At 32.2% G+C, this 17,484-nt stretch overlaps 1 protein-coding gene across 1 annotated transcript; it reads right to left on the reverse strand.

The window, feature by feature from the left end:
• Positions 1–414: 414 nt before the first annotated feature.
• Positions 415–5,101, reverse strand: LOC130804783 (jacalin-related lectin 35-like). Its single transcript, XM_057669376.1, has 6 exons — positions 4,978–5,101; positions 4,407–4,628; positions 3,888–4,139; positions 3,153–3,338; positions 1,113–1,373; positions 415–640 (listed from the first exon to the last, which is right to left on the reverse strand). The coding sequence occupies exons 1-5, from the start codon at positions 4,996–4,998 to the stop codon at positions 1,113–1,115; spliced, it is 942 nt and encodes a 313-aa protein (XP_057525359.1). The 5' UTR covers positions 4,999–5,101; the 3' UTR covers positions 415–640.
• Positions 5,102–17,484: the final 12,383 nt, after the last annotated feature.

Below are 17,484 nucleotides of genomic sequence, written 5' to 3' on the forward strand. Positions count from 1 at the left end.
TTTTTGAATGCTTTTAAATTTTTTTGGTTAGAATATTTGTTAAATAGTTTTAGTTTGAAAATAGTGGTTGGCTTTACTAGAGTTACCTTGTTTGTTGTACGTTAAAGTTAAGAGTTTTATCTTTCAAAAAAAATCCTTTTGCTGGTTTCCTTTAGAAAAAATTATCAGAAATAATGTAATTTATTTCTCTGTAATAATAGTAATTTTTGATTAATCATGACTAATACCAATTTAAAGGGGTGTTTTCCTAAAATATCCTTAACATGTTAAAAATTAAAGTATAAGAGATTATATAACAAAAAAATTAGTAAATTAGCTAATAAAGTACTATTATTCTAGAAAAAAAATCTCTAAATTAGTATTATTTATGATTAATCAAAAGTAGGTATTATTGAAAGGAAATTAGTAAAAAAGTAATAATAACTGATTAAGATTACAACAAATCATATTTAATTCAAAGGGCAACCCAAATTGATAGTACATGTGGATGGCTTATTGAAGGAAATATTAGAATCAAAGAAAATAACAAATACACTTAAAACTCTTTAATTAAATGCAGACATAAATAGAAAGATCGTGAATCGGCCATTTTGCTGGTGGGAGCCATAACATCCAAGCACTGCCTAAACTTAAGATCATTCTGTTCCATATAGCACAAAAATTGAATTGGATTCAATATATACTAATTATGCATAACTAAAATTTCAAAATAATTAATATAATAAAAATATGCGACTGAACGATTCAAATAAGATGTAACTTGATTATGTTTTTTCTTAAATATTAACCATACTATATAAAATATGCTTGAACGATAAACTTGTCAATAACCGTAATTTAGCTGAATGTAGGAAGTATATATCAATTACCAAGCATAGCCGTGGGCTTTCGCCAGGGGCCCAATTTTTTAGGGCCCAAAATTACTTATAATTTATGTTATTTGCTATGCAATATGAGTTATTCGGATATTTTATATAAAATAGATAAAATTTCAACAATACAAAACAAAAAGAGTATTATATAATTTACTTCGCCTTAAGTTTTTAAGGACCTTTTTATCCTTTTGCTATGGGCCTTAAACTAATTTTGAAGTTAATAAGCATTGAGGTTACCTATTGAGCATAGATTCCAAGAGAATAAAGGTAGTCATCAGCATGTCCAAAGAATCCAACAATGCGTCCATTAAATTCGTCAGGAAATGAAAACACATTACAATTTTTGGTATCCTCCCCGGTTCCAAATGGTCCATAACCATCCTGACGAAGATTTGTATGTATCTTCAATGTGGAGATCACACGTTCATTATTGGCGAATTCATATTCTCCAGAAGTTCCACTTATTTTTGTTATGTATTCTTCAGACTTTAGCATAATCTTGATAACATTAACATAAGCCAAAACACAAAGATGTGTTACATGGTGGAAATATAGCTAATGATTAGATAGTGAAACTATCTTTATTAATTAAACTGACTTATTTACATTTAGTTAGTTAAAGTTATTATTTACTATTTTAAAGCAATCAATTACAAAAATTGACTAACTATATATAGTGTCACTATTGCTTGGTGTAGTATAAAATTGATTTTTATTGTCCCAAAAAATCATTTTTGACAAAATATGTATATACGCTTTTGTCTAGAGGTGTTCATTCGGGTGATCGAGTCGGTTTCGGATAGGTGTCATTCGGTTCAGTTGTATTTCGGATCGGTTATTTTTCGGATGCGTGTTATGGCGGGTCACACTCGGGTCAGGTTGGTTAGTCACGGTTCGGTTGAAGATCAGTTATTTGAGCTATCGAGTTACCATCGGTTCGGTTTCGGTTAAAGTTCGTGTTGAGTAGACTATCGGTCTCGGACTGTCATCGGTTAATAATTGGTTCGGTTTTACCGGGTACAGATCGGGTTCAGGTATTATTTTCCAGTAGATTTCGGCTACAAATTAATAATTACTATAGATCGAGTCAATATCAGATTAAGTTGTTAGACATTTTTTAATTGATAATAAGATTCCCCTAAGTTAAGGCAAAATAGTTAAAATGCAAATCAGTTAGTGATTATTACTATATTACTTTTACTTGTTTGACTGTAAGTTAAAATTAAAGTTTTATCATTTTTATCTAAATTGATTAAAAATAGTTAAATAAACATTGACCATTGATTATTAACTCTAATATATGAAACCATGTATGTATAAAATTTAATTTATTAAAATTTCTATTACTTTATTAGATTAACTAATAAGATGATTGAATATGAGTCGATCATACCTCTATGTTAAAAATTGGTTCAGGTTTATAACATTTTGATTAAAAGTTCGTTCGGGTTAAGTCTATTTTAGCCGGATCAAGTTCGGTTTTGAGCATGATTCGGGTCGGGTATGACTCGGGTCGGTCACTATTAGGTTCGGGTAATCTCGGTTAACGGTTATATGTCGATTATAAAAATCGATCGCAGTTCGGGTTCGATTTTACGATTTCAGTCGTAAATCGGTTCGGGCGCAACTTCGGTTCGGATAATGTCGGTTCGATAAACCTAAAAAAGAAAAATATTTTCGGGTCGGTTAACTTTCGATTTAGGTCCGGATTTTCGGGTCGGGTCACATTTGAACAACTCTACTTTTGTCCCTCTAGGATAATCGTAAAGAAAAATTGATTCATTTTAAGGAAAAGGTAAATATTTGGTAATAAATAAAGAAAGAGATGATATATATATAAATGAAATTAAAAAAGAGTTAGAATATATGAATACATTAAAAAAAAGTGGTGAATCATTGTTTAAAAATATAAATGATGCTAAATAAGAGGGACAAACTTAAAATGGATAATTATGCTAAGTGAGAGACGATTAAAGTAGCATTACAAATTAATTGCAATATTACAAAATAATGCACTATTCATTTATCATCCTAATTTATGATTATGTTTTAATTTAAAAGTTAAAACATAGTCAAGTGCGATTTTATTTGATTCGTCTCAATGCAAAAGATTATTAATATCAATTTTTTTAATAATTTTTTATCATACATAATTAGAGATATTAAAAATTAGGCTCCGTAAAAAACAAGTGTTGAAAGTATTTTAGAAGGAAGAGTATATACTTATATGTTTGTGTGACTATAAGTGAATAATAAAATGTAGAGTAAGTATCCAACCTTAGATTCATTATTGATTAAGGTGCCACCAAAGGCAGACAAAGCACTTGCGGAAACCAACCCAATTGCATTGATGCATTTTCCATGCCTTATAATCACTTCTTTTATAACTTCATTCCCATCGATCTTAGTGGAGAACTGTTGACCTTTCAATTGATTTCCATACGGTCCATACTGCACAATTTTCTGTTTAATTTGTGCAACCGTTTTAACTGTTTAGTTAGTACCATGCTCAAACAGTGGCTCATCCAAAAAAATAATGTTAAAAAGTAAATTTAATTAAAATGCACTTAATAAGTTTTAAATTCCGATTATTTATGTGGAAGATAATACACTAACCAACTCATCTAGGTACATATTTACATATACTATTTGATTTTATTTTAAATTTAAATTACGTCAACTGACCTCAATATATATATATATATAATTGGGCTCACTCATATAGATATATCAAAGAAAACTTTGTATCATATAAATCTTGATGAGTTTTCATGTGAAGTGAATTAAGTAATCCACTGAATTATATGTTTGTTATACTCTTTCTTTTTATTTGATGTGGAATTATATATGTGTAGTTCTTTGACATTTCAATTTTTTTAAATTAAATCTTGAAATATTCATAATATTTAAATTTTAATTCATTTATTTGTTAAATAAAGTATTTTATTGCTTGATAAAATTAAAACTTGTAAATCGATTATCCTTTTAATAATATAATGAGAAACAAATAACCTTATTTCCGTAGACTCCAATTGATTGTAGGTAATTATTTAAAGTTCCAAAAAAGCCAAGAACACGACCACCGGATGGAATTGTTGATGAAAACTCAGAAAGATCCTTCGTGGCTTGTGTACCTCCATAAGGGCCGTACCCATCGGGCTGCAAATTAGTATATATCTTGAGCTTAGCCACTTCACGATTCGAATTCCATGTCCCAATTGCTCCACTTATCCGTGTAATGTACTCCCCATCTTTCAGTTCTATCTATAATAAAATAATAAATTTATTTTATAAATTATTTTCTCTAGTTGTTGAAACTAAAAAGTTTTTCGCTTTTACTTATGTTTAATATACGTATTCTCACTTTTATGAAATAATAACTAAAGTATGACTAGTTTAATTTACATTATGGTCTAAAAAATTCATTTATAAACGATTAATTTAAATTTTTGATTAAACTAATATCTCGACAAATTTCAGACAATGCGAACCATAAATAAGGAAAATCTAAAGGTTGAGAAAGAGTACGACCTTAAATTCGTTAGGGCCACCATCACCGCCAAACTTGCGCCGATTTGTGACAGGACCAAAAGCTGTGGGCTTTGTAGTGGCAAACACAATTGAATCAACCAAAGCGCCAGTTTTTAGGATTATTTGGGTTATATATTCATTGGGGTCAAGCACCAACGACCATTTTACACCACTTTGATTGCCAAAAGGCCCGTACGTCTCAACATCCACGCCTGCTTGTTGCTTTAAAAACAAAGGCACATTACTTTTTCTATTAGTAATGGAACCAAATGACTGGTAACACAATAAGTCTTATATGAGAAAGTCTTATCGTGAATCAAGCCCATACAAGCAGTCTATTAGCAAAAATAAAAAATACAGTAAATTTAAATTTACACTTGCACAGAAAACAAATTTTTAAAGAGTTTAAACTGATTTAATTAAGATCATCTCAAATTAAAACGACTTTAATCAAGAATTAATGAATCATGATAAACTGTGAAGGAACTAGTGAAGTACTTTTATCTAGTAGTACAATATATATAACATCACTTGCAAATTAATAAATTATTTAAAAATAATACTTAATTACCTTCGCAATCGTTCCAGCCATTTTGTTGATTTAATAAGGTTGTTTGAATAGCTGATGAAGTTTATTTGGAATGATATCAGCTGTTACAAAGTTATAGTTCTTGTGCTGTGATGCTGAGAATGATATCAGCTCTAAATATAGGAAGCATATATATAGCCCAAGATCTATAGAAACTAATTAATAAAGAAAGGGAGTTAGTAAATTTCGCCATCCCTTTTCATTTTATCGTCACTCTCTTGAAATGACGAATTTGCCCCTGAAGTTAAAAAAATTACAAAATTGCCACTGGACTTAAAACTTAATTAACAAATGTAAATTACATTTAATAAAACTATTAACACTTTAATCCCGAAGATTTGTCTATATATATCGAATTCTCAGACGCGTTCTTGTATGAAGTACGAATTCAAACACAGTACTATCTCTCTAAAAACTCTCTAAAAACGTTGTTCGATTTTAAACAAGTTGTTACTTGTAATCGATTAACTATGGCTAACGAAAGCGATTATAAATCGGATCCGGTACGTAAATTTTTCGATTTGAATCGTTGGAAATATTTAAAAAAAAAGAATCGCACCAAACTGGGCGACTGAACCAAGGTTCAGTCGCACAAAACTGGTGCGATTCTTTTTTTTTTTTAATTTACATTATTATTTTTTTATTTATTATTATTATTATTATTATTATTATTATTATTATTATTATTATTATTATTATTATTATTATTATTATTAATTTTATTAAATATCTTATTGTTCAATAATATTTATTCTAATATCATATATCAAGTGACTATCTTAACAAATATATATTGTCTAAAATTAAAACTCCAAATTATGTTTGAGAAATATGGCGGCATGAATAATTATGGATTTACTTAATGGTTAAGAACATTTTCTTTAACCTTTGTTGATTAAGGTTTGAGTTTCTTGGATTACTTTATCTCTAGTCTATAGAGATTCTCTAACATACTCTCAAATTATAAACTAAATAATTACACAAATTTAAATGTCACAAAAAACTAGCTAGTCAAAATAAAATTATAAAATTATTAATTTTCATTGTTCTAGATATTATTATATTGTGCATTTTACATGAAAAATAAAATTATTTTAAATTTTTGTTTTTTTATAACACTAGATGATCCTATTGTAAATTAGAATCATTGAATTTAAAAAAATATTTATGTTTTGGACATACACGCATTGAATATAATTGATGAATATAAATATTGTCAAATTATATCCATACACATCAATATTTCAAACTTTATCCTGTGTACGTGATACATCATATATATACAAACCATGAGTGATGCCAAAATACTCGTCCATGTTTTAAACTTTCCTCATTCGTAATACGTTTTCAGTCGCCCGGTCTTGTGCGACTGAATCACGGTCCAGTCGCCTATTTTTATGCGACTCAATCATATTTCAGTCGCTTATTTTTTTGCGATTTTATTTATTTATTTTGTTTATTTTTTTATTTACATTATTATTTTTGTATTTATTATTATTATTATTATTATTATTATTATTATTATTATTATTATTATTTGTATTTTTTTATTCTTCTTCTTCTTCTTCTTCTTCTTCTTCTTCTTCTTCTTCTTCTTCTTCTTCTTCTTCTTATTATTATTATTATTATTATTATTATTATTATTATTATTATTATTATTAGTGTTATTATTATTATTATTATTATTATTATTATTATTATTATTAATTTTTGTTATTTTTATTATTTTTATTTTTAATATTAATTATTTAAGTAAATCATTAAAGTAATTTATACTTTTTATTTATTATTGAATGTTTTTATTATTAATGTTTTTATTATTTTTGTTTGTATGTATAATGTGTTAATGACCTAATGTATGGTTTGTTTCATATTTTAAATTTGCAGGAGTTTGAAAACTTGGGAGACAACGTAGATTACTCGGGTAGCTTTGTTATGAATAGGGAATTTGTTTCCTTAGATGAATTACATAGTTGGGCCGATGCGATAGCAATAACAATTGGTTTTCAATTTACACGTGCTTCTTATAAAAAAAAAAAAAAAAGAAGGACGTTCTAGAGTTAGTGTGTACTTATGGTGTCACCGCTATGGTAATATTAGGGGTGATTTACATAATCTAGATAATGCTGCCCGACCTGGTTCTAAAAGTAGAAGTTGCGGGTGTAAATTTTTAATTGTAGCAAGTAGTCGTAAACCAGAAGAAAGACCTTGGACGGTAAGGGTGTGTCCTGGTGAAAAAGGAAGACATAACCACCCGTTATTAGTGTACAGAGATGATCATGTAAGGGCAAATAGGATCAATGTAGATATTCGGGAGCATATACGACAGCTTAGTGCAACCGGAATGCACCTGGCCTTTATTATGACTTCTATTAGAGAAAATTTTCCTGGTGTTTTTATTAGTATGAATCAGATACATAATATTAGGCAATCAATAAGGAGAGAAGAGATGGAGGGTAGGACTCCCCTTCAACACTGTCTTTATATGGCCACAGAACTTAATTACGTGGTTTGGACAGACTTGTATAGCGAAGGGGAATTGAGCAGATTATTAGTTGCAAATCCTACCTCTATCCAAATGATATCTACGTGGCCATATGTTGTGTTGATAGATACAACGTACAAAACAAACAAACAAAAGTGGCCACTGTGTGAAGTGATCGGAATAACGCCAACCAATCACAACTTCTTGGTTGCGTTCTGTTTGATGCGATATGAGGCGGTTGTGTCGTATTCGTGGGTGTTGCAGGGATTAAGAGATATTATCGGCACAGCTCAGACTCCTAGCATCATTGTAACCGATCGAGATGAAGGTTTATCTGTAGCTATTCGTGACGTCTTCCCAGGTAAAAAGGTTTTGTTGATTAATTATTGTTGTTTTATCTATTGAATATGTCTTAATTACGTTCAATGTTGTGTTTAATGTAGATGTGCAGCATTTGTTATGCATTAGGCATATCGCAAACGACGTTGAGAACATGGTGGACAAGTTGTGTGGCGGGAAAAAAAATCAACAAGGGCAAGTATTCAGGAAAGGTAGATGGAACCCCTTGGTTAAAAGTTCTAAAATCGGCGAATTTGAAGAGAGATGGTAAGCGATCGTGAATACGTGGTCGGTTAGGAACATAAAGGTCGTTCGGTATTTGGCTGGAACATGGATTCCACTTAGAGAGAAATTTGTGCGTGCATGGACGAATGATTGTTTGCACATGGGTAACCAGACTACTAGCAGGGTTGAAAGCCAACACTCGTCTTTCAAGTATTACCTTGGTAGCGGTAATAGCTCATTTGATACCCTGTTTAAAAGGGCACAAGCACAGATTACAAATCAGCAAGCCAGGATCCGACAAGCGCTACAAGAATCCATGAATTTTGTAGCAAGGTCGATGCGACAACATTTCTTTAGACCTTTATATCGCCACGTATCTATATACGCCTTGGAGCAGCTGCAGCTTGAGCATAACCGTATGTTAGAATTGGGTGATTTTTTATTTAACAAATGCGGTTGTGTACTTCAACACACCCATGGATTGTCGTGTGCTTGTTATTTATATATGTCTATCGGTTCACACGGTGCTTTGTATGTGGATGACATTCATCAATTCTGGAGTACTTTGAGGTACACAGAGGTAGGAGATGAAACCAACGAAGGAGTACGATATGCGAACGCCGATGACAAAGAGTACTTTCAGTCTCTGGTCGATGAAGTTCTAAAATCCGATCCCGCAGTTGTACGCCGAATGTCTCAGGTTCTTGAGTATGAACTACACCCTGATGGAGCCGAAATACCTGAGCCTTACGCAAGTCCACCTAGAAAGGGAAGACCAAGCACAAGCAAAACCATGAGAAGAAATAAAAGTGCATTTGAATATAGCAGATCATCTTCTCGTGGTCGAGGGTTTAGATCTTCATCTCATGGGAGATCTAGTGGGAGATCTAGTGGTCGAGAAACGCAATCTTCAGTTGGAATAAAGTTTACTTTCAACTTATCCGGTATATGACTTTCCTTTGCGTTATTTAAATTAGTTTGTTACAGCTTAGTCTTATTAACCTTATTTTCAATAATTGTAGATGACCCAGGTGGTCAAGATTTTTCACAGTTTCCATTGCCTAATCACATCCCATTCATTCTTTCATCTTACTTGTTTGATTGGATTGATGTGTTAGGTGATGGTAACTATGGATTTAGAGCTATTGCCGCCACAGTGTTGGGAGGCGAGGAGGCATGGCCTCTTTTAAGACGTGCTATGTGTATGGAAATGCAAATGAACAGAGACTAATACCTAAGTTTGTATCTTTCCCAGGAGTTGTTAGATGATGCTATATTCAGAATAGGTTCACACGGCAATGGACCTACTCCTTTTATTCACTGGATGGATGCACCGATGGCATTGTACTCTGCAGCAATGTTTCTTAACATTGGCATTGCTTATTATGGTTCTAATGACGGTAACACGATGTACAACTTTTTGGTTATTCCGTTAAGGAAAGCACCAGGCGTGCATAGTGTAAATAAAGTTATACATATATGTTCGGTGAATGGAAATCATTTTGTTCAACTATTAATGAACGACGATTCATCCCCACTGCCGCCAGTCCATCAACGTTGGAGAGACGCAGTTGACAATTGACATATAGAAACACATTTTACTAGTAGGATTATTGTAACATCTCAGAATAACTCGGGTCGTACGGAAAGAGAAGATGACCTTTTTAAAAATAAGACAACTATAATCCGAGTCAAACCGGGATGTTAGAAACATTTTAAAACGGTTTTTGAAGTTAAGGAAAACGTGCGGATCGAGTTCTATTAGCGTTATTAAGAACTACTAGATAATAAGAAATTCTTAGCAGCGGATAAGAACGAAAAGTTAAATCTACTTAATACAACTTGAGAACGAAAATCGCCTCATAAAAACCAAATGTTCTTCAAACTTAACTAGAAATTCTAATGATTTATTTCTTCAAGGGTCAATCCTCACTCCCCAGACCTGCAACTTAACTTACTGCTAGTCATTGCCCAGATAGGAAACAACATCAACGCAGGGTCGTTAAGACCAAAAGTACACGTCAGCAAACGTCACATACCAAATAAATAATAACACAAGAGAAAATTTTAATTTATTAGCTGACAATTCAAAGAACCTTACGCTTTGATCATGCTTATTAAGAATAATTATTTTTATGTAAAGGTTAGTCAGCCATACTGCTGTACTATCCAGCCATACTGCCGGTACACTCCAAGCTCCATAAGTGAGACAATACATTAGGGGGAGCTAACCCCTAAGCAAGTCTCTACCATAGACACTCGCCTTACTTCGGTGCCTATGGTTAAGTATGCATACCCCCGCGGTGGCTCATAATGCCCCCATATACCGCGAGTAATTCATTTCCACCAATTGACTTCATACTACGTCCATTTTAAGGTCAGTGAGGTCATACTACCTCTACTTATCAAAACAATGTATAAAAATTATTTATTCGAAAGATAACATTATTCGTACTATATATACATACTTTACTTTTGTATACCATTATTATATGATACATCGGACTAATGCGAACTTCGCTGCGTGTACATACCTTAAGCAAGATAACCAACTCACAAGCGTCTTAATCAATTCCCGGTCACGAATCGACTTCCTACAAAGTTCAATCGTATTCGGGAAATAAGCACACATACGCATTTTCCTCAAATCATCCATAACACACATATACAATCACATCCATACCTAGAATTCTACACACAACATGAACATCCATCACATACTATAACATGGTAAATACACAAAACAGGACAGCCTATACAATCTGTCCAGAAACTCAACTTAAAACTGTCAAACTGAAAATTCGACTTCACCGTTGCGTCCGGAAGGCGTCAAAACCCCCGGGTACCAATTTCATAATTTATAACATAGTATAAGTATTTTTAACTTAATTTAAAAGCCAAAAATGTTCCAAAAACACATTTTTTTCACCATTTTCAAAACCTACGGGATTTTGTCATTCCATCATTTTTTTATCACAAAAATATAAATATCAATGCTTTATGTCCTATTAAATCTAAACAAAAAAATTTAAATAAAAATAAATTTTAATGAATTATTATTATATATATATTTTTTTTCAATATAATTCTTTTTACACAAATGTTTTCACACATACACATCACATATATACATGTATATATATATTTTTTTTTTTACCAACATTATAAATTCCTTCTATTAATCAAAAATAAATAAATTTCTAACACCACATACATTTTTCTATATATATATATATATATATATATATATATATATATATATATATATATATATATATATATATATATATATATATATATATATATATATATATATATATATATATATATATATATATATATATATATATATATATATATTTCAATCATCCATCAAACAAATTCTTCACACACATGTAACATATCTAAAACCCTAAAAAAACCATACATTAATTTAGATAGAAAAATACATCATACTTTCACACATGAATTTTAAATCATGAACAAATCATAAACCATAAAATAACACACATAAAAATCATAGAAATTTAAATTAAAACTTAAAAATAAAAACCAAATTAAGAATTACTCACAATTGCTCAAGAACAAAGCACCAAAATTGATGAACCAATGGAGGATTAGGCGTGAGGATTAGAGGGTTTTGGGAGTGTTTTCTTACTTGCAAATGGTTTGAAATGAAAAGATGTAAGGAAATTAGGAGATTAAGGAAATAAAGAAATTAAGTAAAATTAAGGCAATACTTATGGAAGGCAATAACTCCTTAATCTTTCAATATCCTAAGAAGTTACAAATCCCCCCAAGATACTACATATGGCCGGCCAAAATGATTCAAATTCCCACTTTTATTCCTTTTTTTTTTAAGATAGGTTAGGAAAAAGGTTTGGACTTAAAATGGTTTTAATTGCTTTAAAAGTTGAAGTCTCATGATCTAACCTACTAACCAAATAAATAATAAAAAGAAATATATTCTTCTAAAAAGAATAATAATAATAATATTACTAGCAAATCATTTAATATATCGGAAAAAAAAATATCGGGGTGTTACAATTATGCTCTGGAATAAACTATGCGGGCCACGACCACCACAATGTAATAACACCACTGCAGATGCTGTAAATTTAGATAGTCCATTGTGTAACGTGATGTATAGATCATTATTCAGTTTTATTATAGAAAATGCAAATCATTATTCAATATGTAGATAGTTCATGGTTATACTAATGTGTACGTGATTACTATAGAAATTGTAGATGAAATTCATTGTGTATAGTAACGATGTAAATTTATAAAAGCATTGATGCAAACATGAATAAAATTTAATGTAAATCACTAAAAGCATTAATGTAAAATTAGTTTAAGTACAGACTATGAAGGGTCGTGCCCCTTAACGATTGCCATTCAGAAAATAAATCTTTACAATCATTAAGGTATACATCTAAAGCATGTCTTTCCTGGGGGTTCATTTCAGCAACAGGAGGCAGTCTCGCCAATGGAGCGAATCGACTCGGCCATTCATTGAGAAACTGAAAAAAAAAAGGTGTGAATAAGATATAAAACAACATTCAAATAACACAAAGACATAAGAGAAAACAAATTAATTTAGAAAACTAATGTATTCAGCTTTGCTTTCAGATGGACCAAAACCGACACTCGGTCCTTCGCCGGGGACTACGTACGGGTGCGAGAACACTCTGAACTAGTCAATGTAACTAGGTTCAGCCTCTGATGGAATAGATGCCCGATGAAGTGCCAGCTCACCAAGGCGGCAACTATAGGAGAACCTACTCCATGCCTTCAAGTACACAGGCGGGGAAGCAAAGGTCACGGAGTAGGTACCGTGTGCCGGTCGCACAGCCTTGGCTGGTCTCATAGGAGGGGGGGGGGGGGGGAGAATAGCCTGCACAAGCCGACCTGTCGCACTGTCTGCTCCGGCAAATACACCTCGACCATATCAAAGTAAGTGATACCCCCGATGAAGCTGGTGCGTGGGTGCTCATTCAGCAATGCCCTTGGAGCAGTCATGTACGAAGTCCATTCCACCTGCACACAAAGACAAGATAACATATAAAAATAATCTTAAATTAAAATAATATGCATAAGAAAGTGTGATGTGATGTACAATACCTGAGTTTCCGTCATGGAGTCAAGTATGCTACGACAGTCCCTCAGCCTGTTCACATCACGACATGGTTTCTTCGTGGATGACATCTCCGCCCTAGTCTTATTAGGCACGTCTGCTCGGCGAGGATGAGGGCGGAAAGCGGAAAAGTACTCATAGATCCATGTCTGGAGCAATGTGAGGCAACCCGCAATGGTCTTGCAACCAGCCCTAGATGCCATTCCCAACTGCCGATACAAGTAGGCCAAGGCCACCGCACCCCAGGCGATCTCATCTTGATCAATGTTCACGGCAAGTATCGGGTGAGGTCGCATGTCAGTTCTGGTCATATCCGCCAGCAGGGTGGAGCCGACAATAGCCATGTAGTAGGCTGTCGACTGGGTATCCATGGCCTGGGACCTATGACACAGCTGCATCAGTTCAGCAACGTTGACGCAGCCGCTGGTGAATGCACCTTTCCGCCGTAGCTCAGACATGGGCTCCTTGAACAGATTGGTGATACCTGCCACTCCACCTAAGAAGGCTCGGCTGGTAGAGAACCTTCAATAGACATGCCCAATATGCGTTGCACGTCGTGCAACATAATTGTCATCTCCTCCATGGCATGTGGAAGGTGTTCGTATCCGGCTGCCACCTCTCCACGAAGGCCGATATCAAAGCACAGTCGATGTGCTGGTGCATAATATACGGCAGACGGCCGAGGGGAGTAGCAGGTAGAACATCGTACAGCGCATCGCTCATATCCCTCAGTCCGATGATGGCGTCCAACGGCCTCTTCCTACTATGGCATTCCAGAACCGAAGGTGTACGCTCGGAGCCATCAAAAATAAGTTTAGCTATGTGCCCTCATAGCTAGGTATCAGGCGCGTATCTGTGGGCCCCCCGGGATAGGGCGATGTGACTAACCAGTCCGTGCCAGCGGACTGTGAGCCCCTTCTCCCCCGTGGCGACTCATTATCGACGAGAATACTTCCGGCGCACTCAGATGCGCCTGAAGAACTAGGGCCGCCACGTGCGAATCTCCCGTCCGACCCCCGAACAACAGTCCACTCCGTTGGGCGAACAACGTCGCCTACGTACTCATCATCAATACGAGTACGCACTATGTTCAGCGCACTCGACCGTTGGGCCACACTGTGTCTGACAGCCTCTTCCTGCCTAGCCCTCCTAGCAGAATCCATTACCCCCCTCTTATGAGGATCCCCTTTGAGCAGAGTAGGCCTAGAGCTATTACCGCTCAACAAGTGTCTAAAAAAACCATTTTCTTTTCCTTGATTATCAGCCATTTACTACAATTTTTGATAATTTAATTAAATATTAAATACTAAATGAACATAATCAAACGTTACGTTAATTAAGCACATGAACAAAAAAAAAATAATTAATTACCAACAACAATATTTAACTAATGATTATCAACAAGTATAATGTTACAACATATTTATTATTATTATTATTATTATTATTATTATTATTATTATTATTATTGTAATTAATTTTCTAAATTGACAATAATAATAATAATAATAATAATAATAATAATAATAATAATAATAATAATAACAATATTAACAAAAATAATAACATTAATAATAATCATAACAATAATAACACAAACAATAATAATAATCATAACACTAATAACAAAAACAATATTTAATAATAAAATGAAAGGAAAATTTACTAACATTAACAACAAAACAACATCACCAACAATAATAATAAAAAGAATATTCAAAAGAATATAAAAAACTTAATAATAATAATAATAATAATAATAATAATAATAATAATAATAATAATAATATTAATAATAATAATAATAATAATAATAATAATAATAATAATAATAATAATAATAATAATAATTATTATTATTATTATTATTATTATTATTATTATTATTATTATAATAAATATATTTAAATAATAAATTAATAATTATAAGAAATAAAAATTTAAGAATAATGGTAATAACAATCACAATAATAATAATAATAATAATAATAATAATAATAATAATAATAATAATAATAATAATAATAATAATAATAATAATAATAATAATAATAACAATAATAATATAAATAAAATAAATATTAATTATTCATAAAAAAACGAAAAAAAATATTAAAACCGATCGCACAAAAAACCGCGAGCCGGCCTTGGGTGAGTCGCAGAAAAAAACCGCGGCTGGACAAGGTTCAATTGCGGTTTTTTCTGCGACTCACCCAAGGCCGGATTGCGGTTTTTTGTGCGACTTCCACTATTTTTTTTTTAATTGAAATAATACGATTCGAAAAAAATAATTACCTCGATTAATTTTTTGCAGATTGAACTTCTTGGTTTTTGCTACAAAATTTTTATGTTGTAAATTTGTTTTTTGAGTGTGATAAGAGAATTTTTTAGTGGGATTGTAAATATCAACATATTATCGAGAAAACACAAAATACACATATTCCGTAAAAGAAATATCATCCCAAAACCATATGTCGAATATCGTACATCTCAACATATTATAAATAGTTCACTTTAAATTTTGTGGTGAATGAGATTCAATAATCAATCTATAAAAATCAATTCAACAAAACTTTTAATTAAGTAGATGATTGTGTAGTATGAATTTTTGTGAAATTTATAAGACCATCTATTCTTGTGGCTGGCTATTTCTTTCTAGAATAAAGCATATATGGATGCTTCGGATACAAATTGGTCAATTCACGAGTCATATCCTAATTCGTGAAACACACCATAGATGATGCCAACTATAATCAATTACTGCAACAACATCAAATTTAATACCATTAAAGTGACTGGGTTATTTCTTCAACTATATATATATATACTCCCTCTATTTCATTTCAAATGTGTCATTTGCTTTTTTATGTTTATCGATGTACTAATTCAATAAGTGATGATTGTGTATAAGTAAAAATTATAAAAAGTAGATATTAATAAATCTTATGTTGAGACGAATCAAACAAGATTACATTTTGACTATGTTCTAATACATGGATTAAGAATAAAATGCACATTAAAAGTTATGAAAATTTCTCAGACTCTAATCATAGTTTCTATGAGCGAGATACATTGAGAATGATGATGATGATATAGGAAAATTAGAGACAAAGGGTAAGTGATGATCTAAAATAAAAATAGAGTAAATATGATAATAGGAGAGACTGAAAAAATCATTAAATTAAATTGAGATAAAAGTTTTTTTTTTCCGGCCCTACATGGAATAGCTGAGGGAATGGCAAGTAGCAACCCCACACGGCCACCCCCAATAAACTAAAATAATAATAACAATCTTAAACTAAATTAAGCTTCTGCTAATGATCAAATTACGCCTTTATAAGTGAAAAGAGAAAGAAATTAGCGCGCTGACCTTGTTCTTAATTCTTTTTCTTTTTTTTTGGTTGCTAAAAACATGATTTTTGTTTATGAAATATTCTGAATTTTATTCAGTATATTTATTAATATTAAGATTTGAGGTATACTTGAAAATTATGAAAAATGTTTAAATTAACTATATCATCATCGATCATCATACCCAATGTATCCCGTCCATAGAAAAATTATGAGCAAGGTGTGGGTAGGGAATGAAGGCGGCAACTCATACTTATAAAGGAGAGCGCTACCAAAGAGTCCCTCAACTCCAGAAAGATCAAGAGAAGTTTCCGCAACGTATAGGAATAAGTGAAGTTGAAACTAACTTCGCGAGCTTGCATCTTATCACACAAGCGTGAACCTAAAACATAAAAAAACATAAAATAAAGATAAGCGAACAAGAGCACCAATTGGTAAGCAAAAGAGAATCAGTAGTCTAAAACACGGATAAGACGCCTCAAACTACTCCTAACCCTGGCAAGGTCTTTAGATAGGTGTAAACTTTTATTTGCTCATGTCAAGTTCTCCGAGGTCTTTCTCGGCTTTTCTTACCCTCTACTGTGATGCTTTCTATCTTCCTCACAGTGGCTTCAAAAGTCTTTCTCTTCATATGTCCAAACCATCTCAATCTATCTTCGCGCATCTTTGCAGAAATAGGGGCAACCCCTAGTTTCTCTCTAAACGTCTGGTTTCTAATTCGACCCATCAACTATATATAAACATTAATACAAATTCTTGTGTAAAGCGATATTACTATGAAACGCACGTCATACATGGGTTAAATAAACCAACTAACATAATTATCAATATATGAATTCTTTATTTTAAAATCGTCTTATTAAGAGACGGTCTTTCATAAAAATAATACATGCATTATAATTCTCATTGAAATTTCAACTCTAAAATGTCTTTTTTTGATTTTGTTTTCTGA

Source organism: Amaranthus tricolor, chromosome 17 (genome assembly GCF_026212465.1).
Source record: "Amaranthus tricolor cultivar Red isolate AtriRed21 chromosome 17, ASM2621246v1, whole genome shotgun sequence".
Classification (NCBI taxonomy): Eukaryota; Viridiplantae; Streptophyta; class Magnoliopsida; order Caryophyllales; family Amaranthaceae; genus Amaranthus; species Amaranthus tricolor.

Bases quoted from the DNA above. Each gene is read 5' to 3' on its own strand.
- LOC130804783 (XM_057669376.1), bottom strand. From the start codon at position 4,998: ATGGCTGGAACGATTGCGAAG. The intron at 4,629-4,977 runs GTAATTAAGTAT...TTGTTTTTAAAG, and splicing joins TGGCTGGAACGATTGCGAAG to CAACAAGCAGGCGTGGATGT. The intron at 3,339-3,887 runs GTTATTTGTTTC...CAAATTAAACAG, and splicing joins TTGGAGTCTACGGAAATAAG to AAAATTGTGCAGTATGGACC.